We start from the raw sequence: 23,697 nt of genomic DNA, 5'->3' as shown, positions 1-23,697 counted from the left end.
TACTTCCAAAACCTTTTGTTATTTATGCTGATTTTGATGCTGATTTCCTCTTGTGAACCTGATAAATCTAACAATTCATTTACACATCCTTATCAATTTCATTTACCGTATAGTGTCGGATTTATCACAATTTGTTCGTTTAATTCAAATATAAATTTACATTATAAAATGTAGCGCAAAAAAATTACTGTCGCTTCATGGTTTAATTCAGAATTGAAAATTGAATGCGATAGAATTTATACATTTTTAATCAACTTTCGAGGAAAAACCTATTCCTGACTTGACTGAAGAAGAAAAAAATAAATTCGAAATAGCTGAAAAATGTCCCATTTGTGATATTCAATTTTCAAATTTAAATAAAAAAACTCGTCATCACAACTACTTCACTGGTGAATATATTGGTTCGTATTGTCAACATTGTAATTTACAAATTAGAAATGATCCATATTTAGTAATACCGATATTATTTGTTGAAAGCACACTCAGAAGCGTTCCCCATAACAGCTGAAAACTAGAACATTCTTCTATTATATTGAAATACAGCTGAAAACTATTTAAATGAATTTTCTGCGGATGGTCCAAGTTGCGGAAAATGATACGGAACTAAAGATATAAAAATCAAGAATGTTAGATTTGTGGAATGTAAAATCAATAGACATGTGAAAAACTTTTAGCTTTAGCAGCAGACAAAGAGCTTAAAGAAGAAGACTGCCAAGATGGAAAGAAATGCTAGTTGGAAAAATGACAAAAGCTGTTTAATTCGTTTATACTCTAAATGTGTATTGGAAAGTGATGAATCTACTTAGAGTTAGGTAACATGGCTATGACTTCTGAAGTATGAAGTTATAGCTCTCAAGAATGTAAATTTGTTGATGTTGGTAGATGTATTAAAAGTTCTTAATTTGGCAAAATCACTTACTTTCACAAAGTACGTGCCAGACAAACTAACAGTATAAACTATAAGATAAACGATTTAAATAATTTATTAAAATTCCTTTTATATTTATATGACCATAAAAAGAATTTTAGAACTTTTAATATGAAGAAAAATTGCAGACGTAAAAATCATGGTATCCCATTTGGTTTTAGAAATACTTTGTTATTCTTACGTTCGTTATGACTTAATTTTTAAATTTATTTAGAGAAAGTTATTATTAAAAAAATAATAATGTATGTTTGAAGGATATTGTTCCCTGTGTTCTCCTGTTGATTTTTAAGTACGATTTTCTTATGTCCACTTTTTCATCAAAAGTAATTGGATTATTTGTTAAAAAACGATCTACATTATCAATATTTGTGTTATCTCTGTGCATTTCGGTTTTTAATTTATCTCAAAAACCAGCTAGCTTTTTTCATTTTTACAATTAGTATTGTCATTACAATTTTGAACTACGAAATAGCAAGTTCTGGGAGTTTTTCGTGTTTAAGAAAACGCCTGACGGTGAGTGAAATGGGTGCTGTCGGTAGGTGCTTTTCTGAGCTACAAGAGGCCTACCCGACAGCCATAAAAAAATTATTTTAAAAAAATTGTCGTTCATATTTTCGGTAAACAATTCTCATATTTTTGGCGCACCTTTTTAAATTGCATGCTTTACAGATTAGTGTCACCCAAGCTCGAAAAATCATTAAGAGAGGGACGAGTCCGCAACATCGGCCCAAACTGGACGAAAGAAGCAGGCAGAAATATTTAATGACTTCTACTTTAGAGAAGAAATTTCACTAAAAATTTTTGAGTTTCATAAGAATAAAGTACATTTTACTCTAGACGATTTGTTGGACCATGCAAAAAAAGAATTAGATTTCCAATATTCAAAAACTACACTGTGGAGGATTTTAAACAAGATGGGGTACAAATATCGTAAATGCAACGGCAGAAAAATTTTAACCCAGGGCCTATACATAATTGCGAAAAAGATCACGTTATTAAGGAAATACCAGCAGTATCAAGCGTCAACAGAAAAAGTAAGTTTTGTCTATTTGGATGAAAGTTGCATATACCAAAATGCTAGACCTTAGAAGAAACCCATCTCGTGTGAAACAAGAGGTGCTCGATGAGAGAAGAGCTTGTTGTTTCAGGTTTATTTTATATATTAATTATGGTCACAGACTTTATCATTTCTTTAACAAACAGGAAAGGAATCCAATTCTTTGCACAACACTTCAAAATAAATCCAATTTTGGAAGTAATTCCAAATTTCCATAAATATGATAGCCAATTGTCAAAGTTTACAAATTATGACGTTGCTGTCAAAATATCAAAGTCGCCAACTTTTGGTGTATAAAAATGTCCCTATAAAGTACATCCACACACTTTTTTGGTACAGTCCCAAATTTCGGACCAGGTTTAACATTTGGACCTCGCTAAGGTCTAAAATGAAGTATAAATTGTGTGTTTATTTCTTAAATTTCACTTTGCCACATTCCGGTGCGATAATTAAGCGCATTTTCTCCGAGTTTAATTTAAACAAAACTAAAATACGAAATAAACTTTTGACAGAAACATTAACAAAAATTCTCAACACAAAAACTGCTCTTGCTACAGTTTTTAAATTGAATGTGAATGAATTAAAAAGGTAAAATGCTGTTCAGATCATTCCACCCATGAATCAACATCAAATAGTACTAGGTGTTTATAAATGTTTCTAGCATCAAGAGTGGCTATGAAATGTCAAAGAAATTTGCCGCTCAATATAAATGTGAGTTTAGATTTTTCAACTGACATTTGTAGTTAATTTCAATCATAGAGCAAAGTAAGTTGTGAGAAGAAAACTGTTCTAGTTGTGGTTTGAAACCTGAAAATCAAAAATTTTGACACAAAACCGTAACAGAAGCGTCGTTGACATAAACAACATTATAAATAATTTTCAAGATAGTTTTATTCACTATGAAAACAAAGCGCCAAAGCAGTGCACGACAGGAATTCCAGAGCCACCTTTGATGCTAGAATCATTTATAAACACCTTGTAAATCTTAGAAAAATTCTTAGAAAATTTTGCAAAAATGTGATTTTTTTTTAAATCTAGCAACAGTAAACATTATATGGTTAATACGTTGTTTTGTTAAATTAATCACGTCCAGTGTCTTCATGTGTTATAGTAAGCTTTGCATGTTCTTAACAAAATTAAAAAAAAAACATGCTCCCACTCACCGATTAGAGACCTGGGTTACCTGAAACTTTCTCGTTTAAATTTGCACATATTTCCACACTACACACGACCATTTATGTTACTTTAAATAATGACGCACTATAAACAAACGAATTTTCCTTAGAAGATGTTGCACGAAAGGACGTCGTACACGCTGTGAGCGTCACGCGTGGTTTTGTTTTACTGAACAGCTGATCCCTATTGTGTGAATATAGCTGACGACTAGTGCAAACGGTTACCGCTGTGACGCTAGTTGCCTAGTCCAGAGGTTCTCAAACTACAATGTTATACCTACGGCCTTCTAGACTAACCGGCCTCTCGCGTGGACGAAATTTTTGTGTTTGACATATGACATTTAAATTTGCATAAAGTAGGGGCATCTAGCGGCAAAAATTTGTACTATTCAAGATGCAATGTTGGTTGCCTACAAATTGCCGCTTCGAATATTAATTTAAATCTGAGGACTATGACTATGACCATGACTATGACATTTTATAAAACCTTCTTGAATTTTTGTTTTGTCATTGAATTTGTTGATTATTTTGTAAAAACATGATATTACAAAAAGAAAGATGTATTATAAATTGCGAATGACAGGATTTGCAAAAAATTTCGTTTCACTGCTTCCCAGCAGACGAGAGCTTGTGTCTAAAGTGGAAAGAAGCCTTAAAAGACTATGCTGGTAATTTGAGTGATTCTTTAATTTCCACAATTATTTACTAATTTTTGGTAGATATCTAAAAGTTAACGGATTACTCCGTGGTTTGCAGTGCGCATTTTGTGAACGCCGATTTTAGAACATCCAAAAAACGTCGTTTGCTGGTTGTTAAGGCATCATTGCCACCTTAACAGTTTCATTTGTCCACTCAGCAAAATATAGTTTAATGTGTAGAAATAATTGTAAATAAGTAGGCCAATAGTATGTAAATTATTGTTGAATAGTCAGAATATAAAGTGTTAAAATAACATTCATCGAGAGCGGTTGATTACCTCATTTCATCTACCCTCTACCCCTTATACTTCCTCAAACATGGTCCTTCGAGCCTAAAAAATTACCAGCGTCCACAAGTCGACGTCCCTTTTCCTTTGCAATTCTTTGCAAATTTGTGTTCAATTTTTCCGTGTCGTGTAAAACTCGTCGCGTCGCGTCTCACGAACTTTCGCGTCTTCAGTACCGAAAGTGTATACTCCATCAGTGGAAGTATCAGTTGTTAACTTAAGTAACCAAACGCTTAAGAAATTTCACGTGTCGGGTCAAACGGGCCGTTCGTCGTCCGTCGCCGTCGCGCATCCTTCAAGTTATCTTCGCGCCCAAGTGCCAAAAATAACTAGTGTGTGGACAAATCCAACCACAACAGTTTCAACAATTCAACCATCGTTTCCAAATTGTGAAGTGCAATAACAGTCATGGATACATTCAACGAATTCGTCAAGGCCCAAGTGGAGCTGTACGAATCAATAAAAAAGGTCCTTACCAACATGAAGAAGGACTCCAGTGCACGTAAGACTACAGAATATCTAGACGAGCGTCAAGATAAAATAGAAAAACTCTGGGACAAAGTAAGTCGTAACCACGATAAATTGGAGCTTCTTATGACAGTGCTCAAACCAACTGTGCACCAGGATTATTTTAAGAATAACGTGCACGAATTGATAAAAGACACTTACATAGAGGCAGCTCAATACATTGCCCAAAAACGAAGCGAAGTGCTCAATCAAAAACAGCAAACTGCAAGTCCCTTGAATCAAGAATTAAAGTTAATGAAGGAACAAAAATTTAGAATAAGGGATTTGTTAGACCAAATATCTCTGATTCGAGAACAACTAAAATCTTCATCCGGAATCTCTATCAATGATGCCGAAGAGAATCTAGAAGACAACAAAAAACAGTCCGAGTCGATAAACAACATTCACATAACTCTGAGAGTCAACGAGACCGAGATGACCGACTCATATTTCATCAATAACGAATTTGCTCGAGTTAAGCAATTCTACAGCGAAGTGTTAAGAGAACTCAGCCTTCGCATGAGGAAAAGTAACCAATCTCCAACCAATGTTAAACTCCCGCAACTGAAAATCCCCATTTTCACCGGAAAATATGAAGAGTGGATCACATTTAAAGATCTATTTACCAAATCGATTCATAACAATTCTAACATAAGTCGAATTGAAAAAATGCAGTATCTCAAGACTTATGTGAAAGATGAAGCAGGTAAAATGATCCAACATTTCCAGATCAGTGAGAGTAATTATGATGAAGCCTGGAAATCACTGACTGGTCGATTTGACAACAAGAGGATCATTGCAACAAAGCTGATCTCAAACATCTTAGACATGCATTCAATTCGTCCAAATTCAATTGAAGATTTGAAAAATGTCTACAACACCACATCTGAATGCCTGGGTGCCTTAAAAGCCTTAAAAGTTATTGTGACTCAGTGGGATCTAATCGTAACGGTAATCCTGATGAAGAAGCTAGACGCGAAGACTGCAGAATTGTACGAGTCATCTATCGAAAATCCACTAGAAATTCAGCCACTAGATAACCTGATGTCGTTCATCATGAAGAGGTTTCAAGCTCTGGAATCCCTTGGAGAGAACACCACTTCAAACCGTAGTATGAAGGATGTCAACGTCTCAAAGCTTCATAACTGTAAGTACTGTAATTTATCGCATCAGATCTATCAGTGTCCAAAGTTCAATTCATTGTCAGTTTTCCAAAGATTTAACTCTGCAAAAGAGTTAAAATTATGTCTAAATTGTCTTGGACATGATTCTTCTTCCAAATGTCCTTCAAATTATACATGTCATCTTTGCCATAAAAATCATCATACGTTGTTGCATCGAGACTTTGCACAAAACTCTCCTTCAAAAACAACCATGTGTCAAAGTCAAAATCAGACCAAGCCCAATACGTGGCAAAAGTCTCAAGATTCGCGAAAACCGTCTTCTTCCAATGTTTCCAATCACTTAGTCGAAATCGAGGACACGGTTCTTCTCGCAACTGCACTTATCAAGGTCCAAAATTTTTCTAATTCATTTGAATTAATGCGAGCTTTAATTGACCCTGGATCACAAGCGTCATTCATTACGGAAGAAGCAGCGAACCTGTTCAATTTACCTAAACAAAAAGCTTCAGCAGAAATTAGCGGAATCGGAGGAGAAAAAACAATGAATTGCAGATTCAAACTTGCCGTCGCTTGCAAGCCAAGAGTTCCGAGTGAGTTTGTATTAACAACCGACCTACTTGTTCTTCCAAAATTAACTAGAAGTTTGCCTGATAAAACAATAGATGTAGAGATTACGGAGAAAAACTGCATTTTCGCCGATCCAACATTCCACAGACCCGGTCCAATAGACATCATTTTAGGCGCAAAAGACTACAAAGAAATGATTTTGGAAGGTATCAAGAAAACCGATAAATTGTTAGGTCAAAACACCGAATTTGGTTGGATTTTCTTTGGCAACACTACCAATGTCAGCAAAAATTTAAACATACAATGGTTGCGCAATCAGACGAATTACAACAAATTTCCAAATTTTGGGAATTAGAAGAAGTACCTACCTCCAACACAGCATTATCTCCTGCCGACAAACTTTGCGAAGGTCATTTTGCGAAAACCATCATTCGTGGTCGAGACGGAAAGTACACAGTCAAAATTCCGTTTGAAGATGACAAAGACATAAGGCGAATCTAGGCCACGAGCAATGGCTAGATTTCAACAATTGGAAAAACGTTTTGCCAAAAGTGATGAGCTCGCGTTTAACTACAAGGAATTCATGCGTGAATACCTAGAATTAGGTCATATGAAACGCTTGGAAAAAAGTGAGGAAGGTCAGAGGAGAGATTAGGCACTTAGGGCTGAGCTGTGTATCCGTATCCGTACAACGTATTCTTACTGTCTTACGTTTGACTTTTCCAATTTTACGTATTTTTGTGCGGATGCGTCTGACTTTGACAATAAACCGACGTAAGAAACCGAACACTACGTTTGGCGTATTGGAGACGTGTATTAAAAGTGACGTTAGTTGTTAATGCTTCTGTTTAAATTTTGGCGGATAAGTTAAAATGTTTAAACCCAAAAATAAAAACAGCAGCTGTGCACAAGCGGTAAGTATCAGTCTATCATTTAAGTTAACGCCTGTTTGTTCACTTATTAAAAGAAGAAATAAATTCATAAAATTTAAATTGCTAGACTTCATGTTCTCGCAAGTCCAGGACTTTTTTTTCGCTTCGAATGGACATACATCTGCTTCGGTTATGTGTGGAACACAATCCTTATCAACTAGGGAAAAGTCAGTGGGACCTAATTCTTGCTGACATGAAGGAAACTTTTAATCTTCAATTTCTGTCCAGAGCATTAAAAGAGAGATCTCAAAAATTGGTGGAAAAATATCAGCAGGAACAGCTAACATATAAGTAAGCTTCAAACAAGGAATTACATAAAAAAAGCTGCAAATGATATTTTCACATTTTAGAACTGGTACAGAAGAAGAACACACTGAATTAGGCAATCTTCTAGAACAAGTTGTTGCATATATTGATGCGAGTAACGTTCCTATAAGCCAGATAACAAATGCTGAGTCTCTTGCTGAAGATGAAGTTGAAGCAAACAACAACATTGAAATTTCTGCACCCCAACCTTCTAGAGCAACATCTTGTGTCACAGCAAAAAGACGTCTTGAAAAACAAACTGCAGACATGGAAAGAGATGAACTTTTAAGCCAGACTGGTAATTAGTTAACTATACAGGGTCCGGCAACACTTGTGTCCACCCCCAAAATCGTCTTTAATTTTAAAGACAAAATTTTGAAAATTTGCATACGTTCACAGTTGACAAAGCTCTAGAAGCTGACAAAAAAATTGTTTTTTATCACGGTTTGTTTAGCGTCGCGACGCCCAAGAAGTCTAATTTTTAGCGATTTTTGAGTTTTTGCGGAAATATTCGCGAATTCAAATTTTTTTCAACATAACTGTAACAAAAATATTTGAATTTTTGTTTTAAATCAAATACAAATTGTGTTTAAAATTTGCGAAAAAAATGCTGCTTTATCAAGTTAGTTTTCAAAATTATGACGGCGCTGTGGCAAACTACGTTTACACCAAAATTTCACAAGTCACTTCATTCCCTTTTATAAAGGCTAATTTTGATTAACACGGGCATGTTGCACTTTATGGACACCACAAATCGTTAATTAACATCGACAAAGCGACAATTTCACCAAGTAAGATTTTCGTTACAATCTAAAGCGAGCCAAAGAATAGATGTCATTTGTGACACAAGATGTTGACAGATGGGTGTAAACGTAGTTCCCAATTTTGACGTAATGAAATTGGAAACTAACTTGATAAAACAGCATTTTTTTCTCAAATTTTGAAGACAATTTGCATTGAATCTAAAATAATAACTGAGATATTTTAAACATATTTATAGTGAAAAAAAATTAAATTAGGGGTTGATATCACAAACCCTCACAATTACCTAAAAATTACATTTTTAAAGCGTCGCGACGTCAAAACTATCAGTGATAAAAAACAAATTTTTGCGTCACCTTCTAGAGCTTTGTTAACTGTGAGCGTATGCAAATTTTAAAAGTTTTATCTTTAAAATTAAAGATGATTTTGGGGGTGGACACAAGTGTTGCCGGACCCTGTAGATAAAACAGAGGGAATTATATAGCTTTTAAGTGTGAACATAGAAGACACAACTCCTGGACCAAAAACATTCAGAAGAAAGCGTAGTGCCCTGCTCCCTGAAGACGAATTAATAAAGATCAAACAAGAACTAGATCATGAAATAGAGTTGAAACGCCTGAAGCTTGAAGAAAGAAAAATAGAAATGGATTATGAACTACAGCGTCAAAGAATTAGTTTGGAGCAAGAAAAACTTCAACTTGAAACTGAAAAGATGAGAATTACAGAAGAAGAAAATAAACGACGTGACGATGAATGAATTATTTATGTTGTTGATCAAAAAATAAAAAATATTAATGAAAATTGTTTTATTGTAAATATTCATGAATATTAGGCGGAAGGCATGCAAAGAAATCTGATACTTGACTTCCATTCATGCAAACATGACAATTTACCAAAAACGCTGCTACGTAATATTGCATTTTTAAGTGCTGTAAGTAAAGTTTCTGATTTTTTTTGAAGTCCACAAACGCAAATAATTGTAAAATTTTACCAAATCCATATTCAACACTCACACGTAAACTGGACATAGTTTTGTTGAATAATTTCTGTTTTTCATTTAGATTTTGATGATTTTTATATCCAACTTTAATATATTGGGAATTGGAATACCCGGGATCACCATACAAAGCATAGTTTTTTGTACGTGTAGAGAACACATTTGCCAGTTCTAGCCGTCGATTACTAAGATTAAGAATAGCTGCATCATGTCTTCTTCCAATAAATGGACCGTCCAGCCTACCAATCAACCCATTTGGAAATACAATGTTTTGGTACTTTAACATATGTTGTTTTTTGTATCCACTGTAAAAATCTCTCTGCCTGTATGTTGGCCTACATATGGATCTACCGATACCATCAATAAATCCGACAATATTGGGATATAATGATCCTGCTTCTACACAACACTGTAATGGTTAACATTTAACGAGTTGGCTATTTTTAATTAACATCTAACCTGGCAAAATTCTTCCAATCTATTCAGTATCCAATTTTGATTTAAAGACTGTAGACGATGTTTGTTGCGAAAATAAACAAATTTTAACATGTAATTAAAAATTCGTGAAATTGTAGACGGATCTCTATGAAAGATTTTCACAAGATCACATAGTCTATTTGGATAGCTTAGGCGACGAAGTAATATACATAATCCTTCTATTCCTGAAATATCATATACATACATCTACCTTAATATACACACTTTCTCGCAAGTAACTAGGTATCTTCTTACCAGTACATCGACTTCTGCAAACACTAAAATTCTGTGGAATCTGCAGTAACTTCAGCAGTGTGTTGATTTCAAAATGAGTAAAACGAAACAAATTTTTTAAATCGTCATCCGAATAGTTTGATAAATCAAATTTTTTTCTAGTATAAGTGCAAATTCGGCTACTTTGTAGTGCTCGTTTCTTACACAGTTTCCAGTAGTATTGAGTTGTTATTACTCCAGCTATACATAATTTTCTCCAAGAAGAATCTATATTTGTTTAATAAATGCATAAATTACCATTTTAGACGAGTATAATAGTAGGGCGTATTACTTACCTTTCAACTTTACCATGTTTGATTGATTTAATTTTTTTTTGACATTTTAAAGAAACAAGAAAATCACGCTACGCTCGCTTTTTCACAACACGCAGTCCTAACTAAAGCATTGCAAGTCGTATACGAATACGTTTAAACAGTGCTGGTCCTAAGTGCCTATTACATACTTCATCAAGCCGTAATCCGAGATTCATCATTGACAACAAAACTGCGTGTAGTTTTTGATGCATAGTGCAAAACGACAAATTCCAGAAGTTTAAACGACATCATGCTAGCAGGCCCACTCTTACAACAAGAACTCAGTGATATCATTGTGAGATGGAGATTCCACAAAATATCATTCACTGCAGACATAGAAAAAATGTATAGACAGATACAGATATCTGAAGATGGACCAAGATTACTCATCACGCCGTTTTGACAAGCCTACTTACAGTAGTAGTCCTTGTCATTTTAATAATTGTTCTTTTCTTTAGTTGTACGAGACTGCTTCGTTACAGACAGACAGACCAAAGTCCACGGTGCCCGGTGCCTAGCCGTCGCGTCCCGCAGCCAACCAGCGGAGTGTGCTCAGTCATCGACGAAGTCGAGATGCAACCACTTTCGTCTCCCGGCGACAAGGAGCTCAACAACACTCCGGCAGATTTATCTTTTCTCGTCCCGGAAAGATGTTAAGGCATCATTGCCACCTTAACAATAGTTTCATTTGTCCACTCAGCAAAATATAGTTTAATGTGTAGAAATAGTTGTAAATAAATAGGCCAATAGTATGTAAATTATTGTTGGATAGTCAGAATATACAGTGTTAAATTAACATTCATCGAGAGCGGTTGATTACCTCATTTCATCTACCCTCTACCCCTTATACTTCCTCAAACATGGTCCTTCGAGCCGGTTAAAATAACATTCATCGAGAGCGGTTGATTACCTCATTTCATCTACCCTCTACCCCTTATATTTCCTCAAACAGCGGGAGCTGTGCCGTCTTTATTTGTATGATATAACTCTGCTACTTTTACTTTAAAAATACATTTTGGTAAATTTTAGCTTGGAGTAAATAATAGTTCGACTAATTTGGAAGCACAGAGTGTAAGTACAAGCGCAACTTGTAATTCAGAGATTCAAACATCTTTAACAAGCAATCAAATTAAAAACGCCTGCAGCTGAAATATAATAAAATTAAACAACAACTTGAAACAGAAAAAGAAAAAAGCAATCAAGCGGAGTGCAAAAATTTGGAGCAAATAAAGAAGGACGCCGCAAATATGAATCCAAGGGCTGCTTTAATATTAGATCAATTGAACAACTACCAAAAAAAAAGCCAAAATGGTCAGAGACCACCATCAGACACTGTATTGCGTGGAGATTTTGCTCCCCAAAGGGATATGAGTTTCCGAGAAGAAACATAATGAAATTACCTTGCAATACCACACTACAAAAGTATTTCGGATGTGAAAATAAAAACTTAATAAAAAACAGACTAACATCTGAAATCCAATGCTTGGACATGTCACAGCGAGTGTGCTCACTAATTTTGGACGATATGGCAATACGAGAAACTGTTTCAGTCCCGGCTTAGAGCTGCTCGTCAGTTTCGACTACTGCCATCTCATAAAAAATGCAAGAAACCAATTCCTCGATCATGATATGGCTACAGAGGAAGGAGTTATTTCATCCGATTATTTGAAAGAATTGGCAGATATGCAACAAAATCTAATAATCAAACCAGTTCGTCATTTAACTAGGAAACATCTCTTTCCAAAAAATTTGAAAAAAATGAAAGTAAAATTAGCTGTTGAGATATTCTCAACACTAATTAGCGCATCGTTGCGATATTTGGCTCATTACGGTGGTGAACAATTTAAAAATTGTTTGGCAACAGTCAAATGTTTAGAGTATATGTACAAGTTTTTCAAAGTCCACGACGTCAGCAATCGGATTCAAGACGTCGTAACGAAAGACGTCAATAGTGCTCCATATACGGATTGTTCAGATGAACTACTTTTGTGGTTGGAGCAAAAGTTTCCAAGTTACATTGAAGAAATACAGCGTATTTCGGCAGCACAAGGAATTTTGTCTAAAGAAACGGCAGAAGCTCTAATATTTAGCGCAAGAAGTACACACATGTGTATAAAATACCTTATTCAAAAATTGCAGTTTTTTTACATCCTAACTAGAAGTTTTAGCTCTGATGCTATTGAATCCTTGTTTTCAAATGTTCGTCTTCGAAATGGTTCAAACGATCTTACGGACTGCAAAGCGGCGGAACATGCGATACGACAAATTTTAAAAAGTGGATTAGTAGCATGCGCTTTGTTTATCCTTTTGCATAATCTGCTAAAACTAGTTTTGAATGCATTACCAGTAAGTATGAAAAGGTTTGCAAGAGGTTTTTGGTAAATAGGTGTTGGAATGGCTTAATTCCAGCAATTGCCAGTGGAAATGTTGACCGAATTATTTTTTGTGAAGGTAAAACATAGGTAGTACAATAGTAGTCATAATAGGTCTAAAAGGGTGTAGTTAATGCATGTTTTTAGAAAAGAAATTTTATTTTTAGCAGTTATTATTAGAAATCCTCTGGAGGCTGCAGTGCCCAAGAGTTCAATATATGCTCAACCCCTCATAGCAAAGCATGTTCAAAACCGAAAAAGAGAATATTAGAATGGCACAGTGACGAGCGATTGAAGCAGGTGTGTTTTGAATTTTGTTAAAACATGGATACAATTTTTCAATTTCTTTTTAGATTAAAATAGAACATGCGTATTGTAATGCCGATAAAGGATTACAAGAAACTTTATTTCGAAACACAAGAGAAATTGATCTAGCTTAAAAAAGAAAACCAAAAATTGAAGCAAAAATGTAGCAGGAATATTTCAAAAATTACTGACCAGGAAAGCCTTTTAACGAACTTTCAAACTAAGGATTTAATAAGCCAAGCCACAAGTGAAATATTGAACAAATCAATTGAAAGTTTCAGATTACATACAGGGTGTCCGGAAAGTCGCGCACCACCGTGAAAGTGTATCATCGGACAATGCCACAGATCACCGGAAAAATGTTTAAAAAAATCCATGTCTTCAATTTTTCGAGACATGATGGATTAAAGAGGTAAAGTTTGATGCGAAAGTTAACGATTTCTGTGCAATAATTTTACATTTAAATGTTACCTAAAGGATATTTTGCGCAAAGACATGGTACAAAGAAAATCGGAAAAATTTTACAGTCTGTTGAATTGCAAATTAAAGGATTAATAGTGAAAAACCTTAGCACATCCTGAAAGGCCGTTATGTGTAATCATATTGTCAATTTGACAACTAACCAATTTAATTTTATAACCAGAAAATCACTTTCGACGACATTACTGGTTGTAAAGTGGGAAGAGGGACAATAATTGTTGTAAAAATGAGGGTCCACACATTTATAGTGGTCTTCTAAAGCAGTGTTTTTCAATCTTTTTGATTTCGCGACCCCTTTACAGATTGAAAAATTCTTGCGACCCCCTTGTTCCATAGAAAGAGAAAGAAATTATAAAATTTAATTAAAAGACTACGTTAATGATTTTGCATGCCTCGAGCGCGAAGCGTGTAGTTTTAACTGCAGCTCATTCTGATGGGGACGCATGCGCAAATTGATTTCATATGTATCAGCTTTAAGAATGTGAACTCGCCTTTAAGTGATAATTTCTGTTGGGAATCCCCCGCAAGTACACGTACGCGGCGCGGCGTCCCGTGCGTACCACTGCGACGTTGCCACACCGTATTGTTCAACTGTCTCACTCAGTTAAGCGCGTACGTGCGTTATTCTTTTGATTTTTCTAATATGGATAAGTTTCTTAAAAGGCCTGCACTATCTGATACGAGTGTCAATACCGGTGGTGGTGAATCAAACCCGAAAAAAAAAAAGACATTACGATGACAGCTATTTGAAATACGGGTTCACAGTCATAAATAATAAACCTCAATGTGTAATTTGCGGTGATGTTTTATCACGTGAGAGTATGAAACCGTCAAAGCTTATGCGGCATCTCACAACCAAGCATAAAAAAGAAGCTGATAAGCCGTTGGATTTCTTCGAACGAAAGTTGAAAGCTCTTAGTCAGCAGCAAAATACTATGATTCAGGTATTAAAATAGTGTTTTCCTAGTCTCCACAAAGTGTTGTTAAGCCATAAGCTCAAGTCAAGGCTATTCACTTTTATATTGTTTGATATATTTTCAGGCATCCGGTGTCAATGAGTCAGCATTATTAGCTAGCTACAAAGTCGCTTATCGTGTTGCTAAAGCAGGGAAACCACATACAATTGCCGAAAATCTTATTTTGCCAGCAGCACTAGATATGGTTGAAATTATGGTCAGTAAGCAGGAGGCAAACAAGTTAAAAAACATACCACTTTCTGATAATACTATTTCACGCAGAATAAACGATATGGTCAATGATATTCAAGAACAAGTAGTCGAAAAATTAAAGAACAGCCAACATTTTGCTTTGCAGTTTGATGAATCTACAGATGTTTCAGATTGTGCTCAGTTTGTAGTATTTGTGCGCTTTGAAGCAGACGAGAGTATCATGGAAGAAATCTTATTTTGCAAAGCACTTCCTGCCAACACTTCTGGCCAGTGTTTGTACGATATGTTTTTACAAAGCACTAGCGACTACGATATTGACTGGAAAAAATGTATCGCTATCTGTAGCGATGGCGCGAAAGCTATGACTGGCAAAAATAGCGGACTCGTTGCGAAATTAAAATCAATAATGCCAAACATATCCTGGACACACTGTTTTCTTCATCGACAGGCTCTAGCTGCTAAGGTAGTACCTTCTGATTTAAATGACGTGCTCAAGGAGGTAATAAAAATTGTAAATTCTATCAAAGGTAAAGCCTTGCAAACCCGGCTATTCAGAATCGTTTGTGAAGATATGGGCTCGCTTCATCAAAATCTTCTTTATCATACAGAGGTCAGATGGTTATCCAAAGGAAAGGTTTTTACAAGAGTTCTAGAACTGAGAGCTGAATTGTTAATGTTCTTACAAGATACAAAATCTGAACATGCTAGTCGTTTTTGTGACCCTATTTGGCTCTTGAAATTAGCATTTTTGGCAGATCTTTTTAGCCACCTTAATAGTTTGAACAACAACCTCCAAGGTCGAGAAGAAAATATTTTAACAGCCAAAGATAAAGTCAAAGCATTTCACGCAAAACTTCGCTTGTGGTCATCCTCTTTGCAAAACAATATATTTGAGTCTTTTCCATGTGTTCAGAAGATTATTGAAGAAAACGCATCAGACCAAAGTCTTGTAATAAGTGCTCACATTCCTTGCATGATACAGAGCTTGCATAATTTACAAGACAAACTTTTGACATACTTTCCAGACTTGCACTCTGAAGCTGACAATGGGCGAAGATGGATTTTAAACCCTTTTTTGGACAAATCAGTAGATCTCGCTGATGTCACCACAAATATGAAAGAATGCCTTCTAGATTTAGCTGCCGATAGCATGCTTAAAATGGAATTTTATTCGCAAAGTGTCGACGTATTTTGGATGAAAAGAAAACACGAATATCCAGAGCTGGCAAGGGAAGCTCTAAAATTATTAGTGCCATTCGCCACTTCATATTTGTGTGAACTGACATTTTCTGCCATGGTAGACATTAAAACTAAAAAAAGAAATAGACTGCAATTAGAAAAGGATTTAATTGTTAACGTTTCGAAAATAGTACCACGATTTGATAAATTTTTAAAAAATAAACAAGCGCATTCTTCTCACTAAAATTGTGTTTATATTGTCAGCAATTAATAATTGCTGCGACTAAGAGGTTAACTACCTTTGTACGTTGCACCGGGTTTTCGCAAGTGGCTTAGCTAGCACTCCAAAACGGAGGACTAGCAAAGTCAGCTTGCGGAAACGAGGTGACATGGGCAACGTACAAGGGGTAGTTAGCCAGTAGTAGAGATAACGGAGTGAGTGGTAGCGGTCATCGAGTGGTAACAGTGACTATTATTAAGTTAGTGAGCCTTTGGGTCAAGCGGGACAATGCCTACCCCTATCTGCATATTGTAAGTAGTTTTAAGTTTATTAGATTAGTATCAATGTAGTTAGTAGGAATTAGTTAAGAATAAACAATAAATACTCCCATAACCGTGTCGTCATTGAAAGACCCCGTCACAGACGTGACATATATGGTGGAGGCGCGGTGTTTTGATCTCAGGAAACAAATCTTCATATTTGTTTCATCTCAACTATGAGAAAGTACCGAGGTGATCGTGTGAGTAGTAAGGGTCGAGTAAAGATGACATAGTGATGGGAGTCGATTTTGCGCTAGTTAAAATTTCGAATGACGGACCGGGGATCACCTCCTGTAACACGTAGGAGACAAAGGGAAGCGGAATACAAAAAATTCAAGCCAACATATCGCAGTACTGAACAATTTCAAAATACGGGAGCTAACGTAAAGCTTGAATTATCGGCGCGAAACGTACCTGAGGATACTTTAAGCGAAATTCAAAGGATTTTGGGGAAAGCAGAGGGTTCTGAGTTAGAACGCGAGGAACAAAACTCGGAGATTATTACGTTGGAAAGTTCTAGTAGTAGTAAAGAGGGCGAAAGCGAAGACGAAGTCGAAGACGAGGATAAAGAACAGAACAGAATGGCGAACGTGACGTTACGGGATGCACTGTCTTCAAATAAGACACCGGCTTTACCGAAATTTTTGGCACCCCCCACATTTAATCCGGCAAGTTCTGAACCCACCAGTTTCATCGAGTCGTACAACAGGGTCGCCTTGATGAACTCCAGGGACGACAAATTGAAAATCTCTTATTTACCTGTGTTTTTGGAAAAAGCGGCTTTAGGATGGTTCCAGAAATACATAACAAAACCGGATAACGCGACAAAGAATTGGAAACAATTGATGGAGGATTTTCTCAGAGAATTTGGAGGCGGTGATTCCAAAAGAGCGGTTAGGACTAGATTTGAAAATCGAAAACAGGGTTTAAATGAAGATATTAAGGCATATTTTTTCGAACTGTTGGCGTTGCAACAGGAAATTGACCCCGCGATGTCTGACGAGACCTTCAGATCTCGAGTTGAGAGAGGGCTATCACCGGCATTAGCCGAAACTTTCTATATGTTTGCAAAGCCGGACATGACTAAGGACGACATTAAATGCTTAGCGTTCAAAATTAGCGAGGTTAAGAAACTGACGCTAATAAACAGCATGTCTGCGGACGCAGCATTTTTGACAACTCAAAGTCCGACGAGGGAATATAGCCAATGGACTAACCAGGATACGCGAGAGACCGGAAATTCAAAATTTTCGACCAACAGAACGCTACCGACCACAAGAACAAAAGATGGACGTCCCAAATGTTTTGTGTGTTCAAAGCCAGGTCATTTCGCGGCTGCTTGTCGCAATTCCCAAAAGAACCAGGATGGAAGAAAATGCTTTGTTTGCGTAAAAATTGGTCACATTGCTAGGGATTGCAGAAACAAATTCAATCCAGACAAAAAATCGAGTCAGCAAGGAACGAAGGAAAATGTCCCAAAAGTTTAAGGGCGGCATTGCGGGCGCGTCAGGATGTCGTCCTCGCAAATAGTTTGTTAGGTATACAGGCGCGACAGGATATTTTAAAAATACAGGGTAGGTTACAGGGTAAATTAATAGACATAATCATAGATACGGGATGTAGCGCTAATTTAATTTCAAGAGATTGGGTAGGTAATTTAGATATAAGAGGTAGTCATATTTTTCTAAAAACGGTAGGTAACCATAGAGTGTCGACGTGGGGAAAAACGGATTTTAGTATAATGGTGGATGATCAGAAATTCGAGGATGAGGCCATCATTGTAGAGAACTTGCCAAGTCCACTTATTTTAGGCGTACAATTTTTAATGCGGGAAACAGCAATAATTGACTTTGGTAAGGGAAAAATTCATTTCAAGAAAGAAGACGACACGAGGACAGACGTAATCAGGTCAGAACTCAATGACCCAGCCGAGACGTCACTACAGACAACGATAAACGCTGACCAAAGAATTAAAGTTACGGCATCCCAAGATTGCGTCATACGACCCGGAAAAGAAAAACAAATGACGTTAAGTGTCGAGGGAATTCCCAACTCAGCAGAAAACTTAGTGATTGCGAAAAATGAGAATTTCTTAGTCAAAAAAGGCCTACTTTTGGAACAATTGGACTGCAACAAAGGCTCTTTGGACGTTGTCATCAGCACAAGGGCAAATACACCGATAAAAATTTTTAAAGGCACCACGTTAGCTTGGTTACAAGAAGATTCGGTCACATTAAATGCGGATGAGGTTACCTTGCAAACAACACTCGAGACTGATCAAGTGCGTACAGAAGACCATAACATCGACAACGAATTGAATGATGAAGCCAAGCAACAGCTAAAGAAATTGTTAAAAGATTTTTCCGGAATTTTCGCCAGTTTACCATCGCAGCTAGGTAAAACCACATTGGTGGAACATGACATCGACGTCGGAGATGCTAAGCCAATCAAATGTAAACCCTACCGAGTGTCTCACAAGGAACGCAATATTATTGATGACCAGATCCAGGAGATGTTACAAGACGATGTAATTGAACCCAGTAATAGTCCTTGGGGATTTCCGGTAGTTTTGGCGAAGAAAAAAGATGGAAATATGAGAATTTGTATCGATTATCGGAAGTTGAATCAAGTGACTAAGAAATGGAATTATCCCATACCGAACATTGATGATGTGTTGACGTACATTGGGCACGACTCTAATTGGTTTTCTACATTAGATCTAATGAGTGGTTACTGGCAAGTGGCCGTCAAAGAAGAGTGCAAAGAGTACACATCGTTTGTGGCTCAAGGTCAGGGGCAGTACCAGTTCAAAGTCATGCCGTTTGGACTATGCAATGCTCCAGGAACATTTCAGGCGCTCATGGACAAGTTATTTTTCGACATGAAATGGAAGGACATCTTACTGTATTTGGATGACATTATAATTTTTTCAAAGACTATAGAGGAACACATTGATAAGTTGAAAAGAGTTTTCCAGCGTCTACAAGATGCGGGACTTACTCTTAAACCAAGTAAATGTGTGTACATGAAGAAAGAGATCGATATCCTTGGCTTCAGAGTGGGTACAAACGGTATTAGTGTGGATACAAAGAAAATAGAGGGTATCGCCAAATTTACTACACCACGTACAGTCAAGGAAGTTCAACGTTTCTTAGGAATGTGCAACTACTACAGAAAATTCATTCAAAATTTTTCGTCCATCGCACGACCACTGCACGAAATAACAAAGAAGGACACGCCATTCTTATGGGATGACGAAAAAGAGCAAGCGTTTAAAACTTTAATGGAGAAAATGACCACAGCTCCAGTTCTACAACGGTTTAACCCGAACAAGGATTGTGAATTGAGAGTAGACGCCAGTCTTCAAGGCTTAGGAGCCGTTTTATTACAACAAAACGAAGAACAAGAAAGCCATCCAATTGCGTACGTCAGTCGGAGCTTAACAAAAAATGAAAGGAACTTGGGAATTACGGAACTGGAATGCTTAGGATGCGTATGGGCTTTGTCTTATCTACGACATCTAATTCATGGACGACATGTGAAGATTATAACTGATCACAGCGCTATCAGATGGTTAAAAACAATTAAGGACCCAACAGGAAAACTAGCAAGATGGGCAATAAAGTTGTCAGAATTTGACTATAGCATCGAGCATCGAAGCGGCTCAAAGCATCAAGACGCGGATTGCCTGTCAAGAAACCCAGTATTGATTGGAAAGGTCAGCGACGAAATAGAGGCAGATGAAATTCCCACATATCTGACATCAAACCAAGAACTGAGAGAGCAACAATTGGAAGACCACGAGTTAAAAGAGCTCATAACAGCAATAGAAAAACAAAGTGACAATGAGTTACCAATCGGAGTTAGGAAAAGGTCAAAAAACTTTGTTATAAAGGATGGAGTGTTGTATAAAAAGAATGCAAATGCAACTGGAATTGACGAACTGCTAGTTATCCCGAAAGATCTAATTGGAGAAATCCTTTACAACCACGATTGCGATCCTCTTAGCGGACATCTAGGCACCACAAAAACCCTGAACAAAATTCGGGAACGGTACTATTGGTCGAAACTACAAAAGGATGTTGAGAAGTTCGTTAGGGGTTGTACAGACTGTCAGTCCAAAAAAGGCGAGGACTTTAAGAAGAAAGCGGGGCTGCTACACCCAATTCCGGTTGGCCGAGTTTGGTCAATGGTATCAGTAGATTTAATGGGGCCTTTTCCAAAATCTCGATCAGGAAACACGATGGTTATAGTATGTACGGAATATGTGTCCAGATACGCGATAGCTGGACCGCTGCGAGATGCCACAGCCAAAAGTGTAGCCAAATTTATTTTTGAGAATTTAATTTGTATATACGGGGCGCCGCGTTGTTTTCTAAGTGATCGAGGAACAGTTTTTAGGAGTCAGATGGTAACCGAACTTCTTAAACTAATGGGAGTCGCAAAAGATCTGTACACAACGGCCTACCATCCGCAGTGTAACGGTCTTGTCGAAAAGTACAACAAGACTCTTGCTAAAATGCTTGCCATGTTTACGAGCACTGACCAGCGAGATTGGGACCAGTACGTGAAAGCAGTCACATTCGGATACAACACGAGCGTGCAAGCAACGACGGGGTATCCACCCTATTTGGTAATTTTCGGTAGGTTAGCAACATTGCCTTCCCAGGCAAATCTCACGGAGGCTGAGATAGAGAACGCGGATATTATTCAGCTAAGAGAACGACTGTTGGCGATTCAAGCAAACGCAGCAGAAAACATCACGAAACGTCAACAATACGACAAACAACGTTATGATGGAAAACATCGAAATTTGGAATTTGAGGTGAATGATAAGGTAAAATTGTTCATGCGTGCAAGAAAAAAGGGCAAAAGTCCAAAATTGATGTGCAGATGGTTCGGACCATACACAATCACCAGAAAGGTTAACGACGTCAATTACGAAATCGAACGGGGTTCAAACAACAAATCAAAAAGGGAAATTGTTCACGTCAGTCGTATACTTAGTTATTACGACCCATGGACGAGTCCGGCCAGTAGCGATGACGTCTAAAATATGTTATTATTAAGTTTTAGGCATACAATTTTTTTTTTCCTTGTTTGTTTTTTTAATATTAGGATAAAAATTTCTTGTGATTTTAGGTTATTGTTAGTTTTATGCCATGGCAACTTTGTTCAACCGGACTTAGTCGAAATCAGTATGGGGGTGTACTGGAAACCGTTACCCCATACAATTTCATATGAGGCGACGATTCCTCTAATCTACACGACGAATTGGGAGGTGGACCGTGAACAAGGAGCCTACACGCCTGGATTAATCATGGGATGCGTCGGAATGGAGAAATCTTCGCGATGTCAGGTGATAAAGGAAATGGAAAGGTTGTCGAGACTGTATCAAAAGGAGAGGTCCATGCTACGGCAGTTTTTCGAAACGGAAATGGGAAGAAATGGAGAACCAAGAAGGCGAAGGGCACTTGATTTCATTGCAAGCGGGTTCGAGTGGTGTTGTGGATTTGCAACTCAACAGAAATTCGAAACGCTCGCGACGAACGAAAAACAGCTGAACATAGAAATGCAGCAGCTACAAGCTGGACTGTGTGACTCACTAAAGAACATAGGGATGGAGTCGGACCAGTTCGCGAGGTTTCAGAACGAATCGGCAATTACTTTTGGGCTCATAGAACATAAAATCCACCTGATAGAGAAAGTTGTCAACGAGATGAATAATGATGTCGAAGTGCAAATGGCAGAAGAAAAGAAGATGTCACTGGCAGCGATTTATGGCACCTACCTAAATTTGAAGAGAATTTTAAATTTAGCGTTTGCGATCGAGCAGAATGAGGTGGCCCGAGCTTGTAAGCATCACATGATCCCACAGCAGATCTTACCACCATCGGTACTTAGGGCTGATCTGAGCAAACTGGCGGAAAGGATTCAGCATCACAATCAGGAGATGGCCACTTCTGAAGAAGATGTCTGGATACTTTACACACTGCCAATTTGCGATTGCACTATTACCGAAAAGACGTTAACCATCCACGTAAGGATTCCGATTCGAACTAAAGCCCACGTCTGGTCCCTCTATGAGATGATCACAGTCCCCTTCGCCTGGTACAACGAAACTTGCAAACTCCAGCACGAAAGCGTCTATGTCGCCGTGTCGAGGGGAGCAGCAAGGGAAATTAGAACCATTTCGGGTATCAGTCTACACCACTGCAAGCCTTACAACAACAAATTGTGCTTCTTACCTCGGTTCTCGGCTGACTCCCTACACGGACCATCGTGTATTCAGAAACTAATCGGGGGAGGGTCTGCATCAGAACTGAGCAGGCACTGCCCCATGACATGTTACAGATCAACGGCAACAACGGTGACAGAAATTGAAGAGGATACGTACATGGTTAGCCACATGCCGGAAGGGACAAACCTTAAATGTGGGAGCAGAGTCATACAATTAATCGGACAAGGACAGCAGCACCCGGGTGCAAAAAAATTGCAAGTTCCATGTAATTGTCGACTAATTGCAAACGGCGAAGTTATCATCAATCAAAGATTTCCATGCAATCGAGACGACATTCCCGTGAGCCCCACCACCCACGTCCTGCCAGCTACTTGGTCCACAATCGGATCTTTGGTGGTGAAACACTTTGAAACCAACGAGCCATTGAAATTTAACCACATTGGACAGTGTCTAAACAGCAATTGGACATTCACCGTTCCACACTTGAATACAACGTCATCTCGGGAGCGAATTGACGAAATCGTGAGGACCTTGGAGAAACATCGAATCTCCGACGAACTGGGAAAAACATACGCGGTCCACGGAGACTCGATTCTACTGGTATGGAACATCGTATTATCTATAGGGTTGGTCTATATCTTGGTGCGTCGAAACCCAATTGGATTGGTAGCCGTCACCACTCCAGGTGCACATGGATGGGGAGAGGAAGAACAACGGTGGCACCAATCGATCATTATAATAATGTCTGTTGTGTTGTTTACATTAATTTCGTATCTAATCGTCAGGACGATTAGAAAGATTTGTAGGAAGAAGCATGAAGAAAACGGTTACCCTTCCCGGGAAGAGAGGTCTCGGAGACTGCCAGAGGAGGACAGTAGGGTAACGCAGAGCACGTGCCATGTGGAGATAGGGAAGGAGACCCTACTCGGATTGGCAAAGGGGCAGAGTGCCAGTATTACACTCTACCCACCAAGGAATTTGAGCGAAGAGGAGAGAGAGTAAAACA

At 37.7% G+C, this 23,697-nt stretch overlaps 2 protein-coding genes across 2 annotated transcripts in view; one reads left to right on the top strand and one right to left on the bottom strand.

Moving 5' to 3' along the window:
- The window catches only part of LOC148166787 (uncharacterized), a 105,149-nt gene extending 101,798 nt beyond the window's left edge, over nucleotides 1-3,351 (bottom strand). The window contains exon 1 of the mRNA XM_088048464.1: nucleotides 3,149-3,351. The gene's annotated coding sequence lies outside the window, so the exon portion shown is untranslated. The remainder of the gene's footprint in view (nucleotides 1-3,148) is intronic.
- A 10,654-nt stretch (nucleotides 3,352-14,005) lies between these two features.
- LOC148166786 (SCAN domain-containing protein 3-like) lies at nucleotides 14,006-16,154 on the top strand. Its single transcript, XM_088048436.1, has 4 exons — nucleotides 14,006-14,026; nucleotides 14,091-14,178; nucleotides 14,226-14,506; nucleotides 14,604-16,154. Exons 1-4 carry the CDS (start codon nucleotides 14,006-14,008, stop codon nucleotides 16,152-16,154), a joined length of 1,941 nt encoding a protein of 646 aa, XP_087904562.1.
- The last annotated feature ends 7,543 nt before the right edge of the window (nucleotides 16,155-23,697 follow it).

Source organism: Gnatocerus cornutus, unplaced genomic scaffold (genome assembly GCF_029298725.1).
Source record: "Gnatocerus cornutus isolate USDA-ARS CGAHR unplaced genomic scaffold, icGnaCorn1.1 Chromosome13, whole genome shotgun sequence".
In the NCBI taxonomy this organism is placed as follows: Eukaryota; Metazoa; Arthropoda; class Insecta; order Coleoptera; family Tenebrionidae; genus Gnatocerus; species Gnatocerus cornutus.
Note: the sequence above shows the minus strand (reverse complement) of the source record. Positions and strands in the feature narration are given on the sequence as shown.

What these genes read in the sequence shown, in the direction of transcription:
- LOC148166786 (XM_088048436.1), top strand. Translation starts at nt 14,006, where the DNA reads ATGCGCAAATTGATTTCATAT. An exon ending in TGCGCAAATTGATTTCATAT is followed by an intron (nt 14,027 to 14,090) that starts GTATCAGCTTTA and finishes ATCCCCCGCAAG; the next exon opens with TACACGTACGCGGCGCGGCG. An exon ending in TCACTCAGTTAAGCGCGTAC is followed by an intron (nt 14,179 to 14,225) that starts GTGCGTTATTCT and finishes GTTTCTTAAAAG; the next exon opens with GCCTGCACTATCTGATACGA.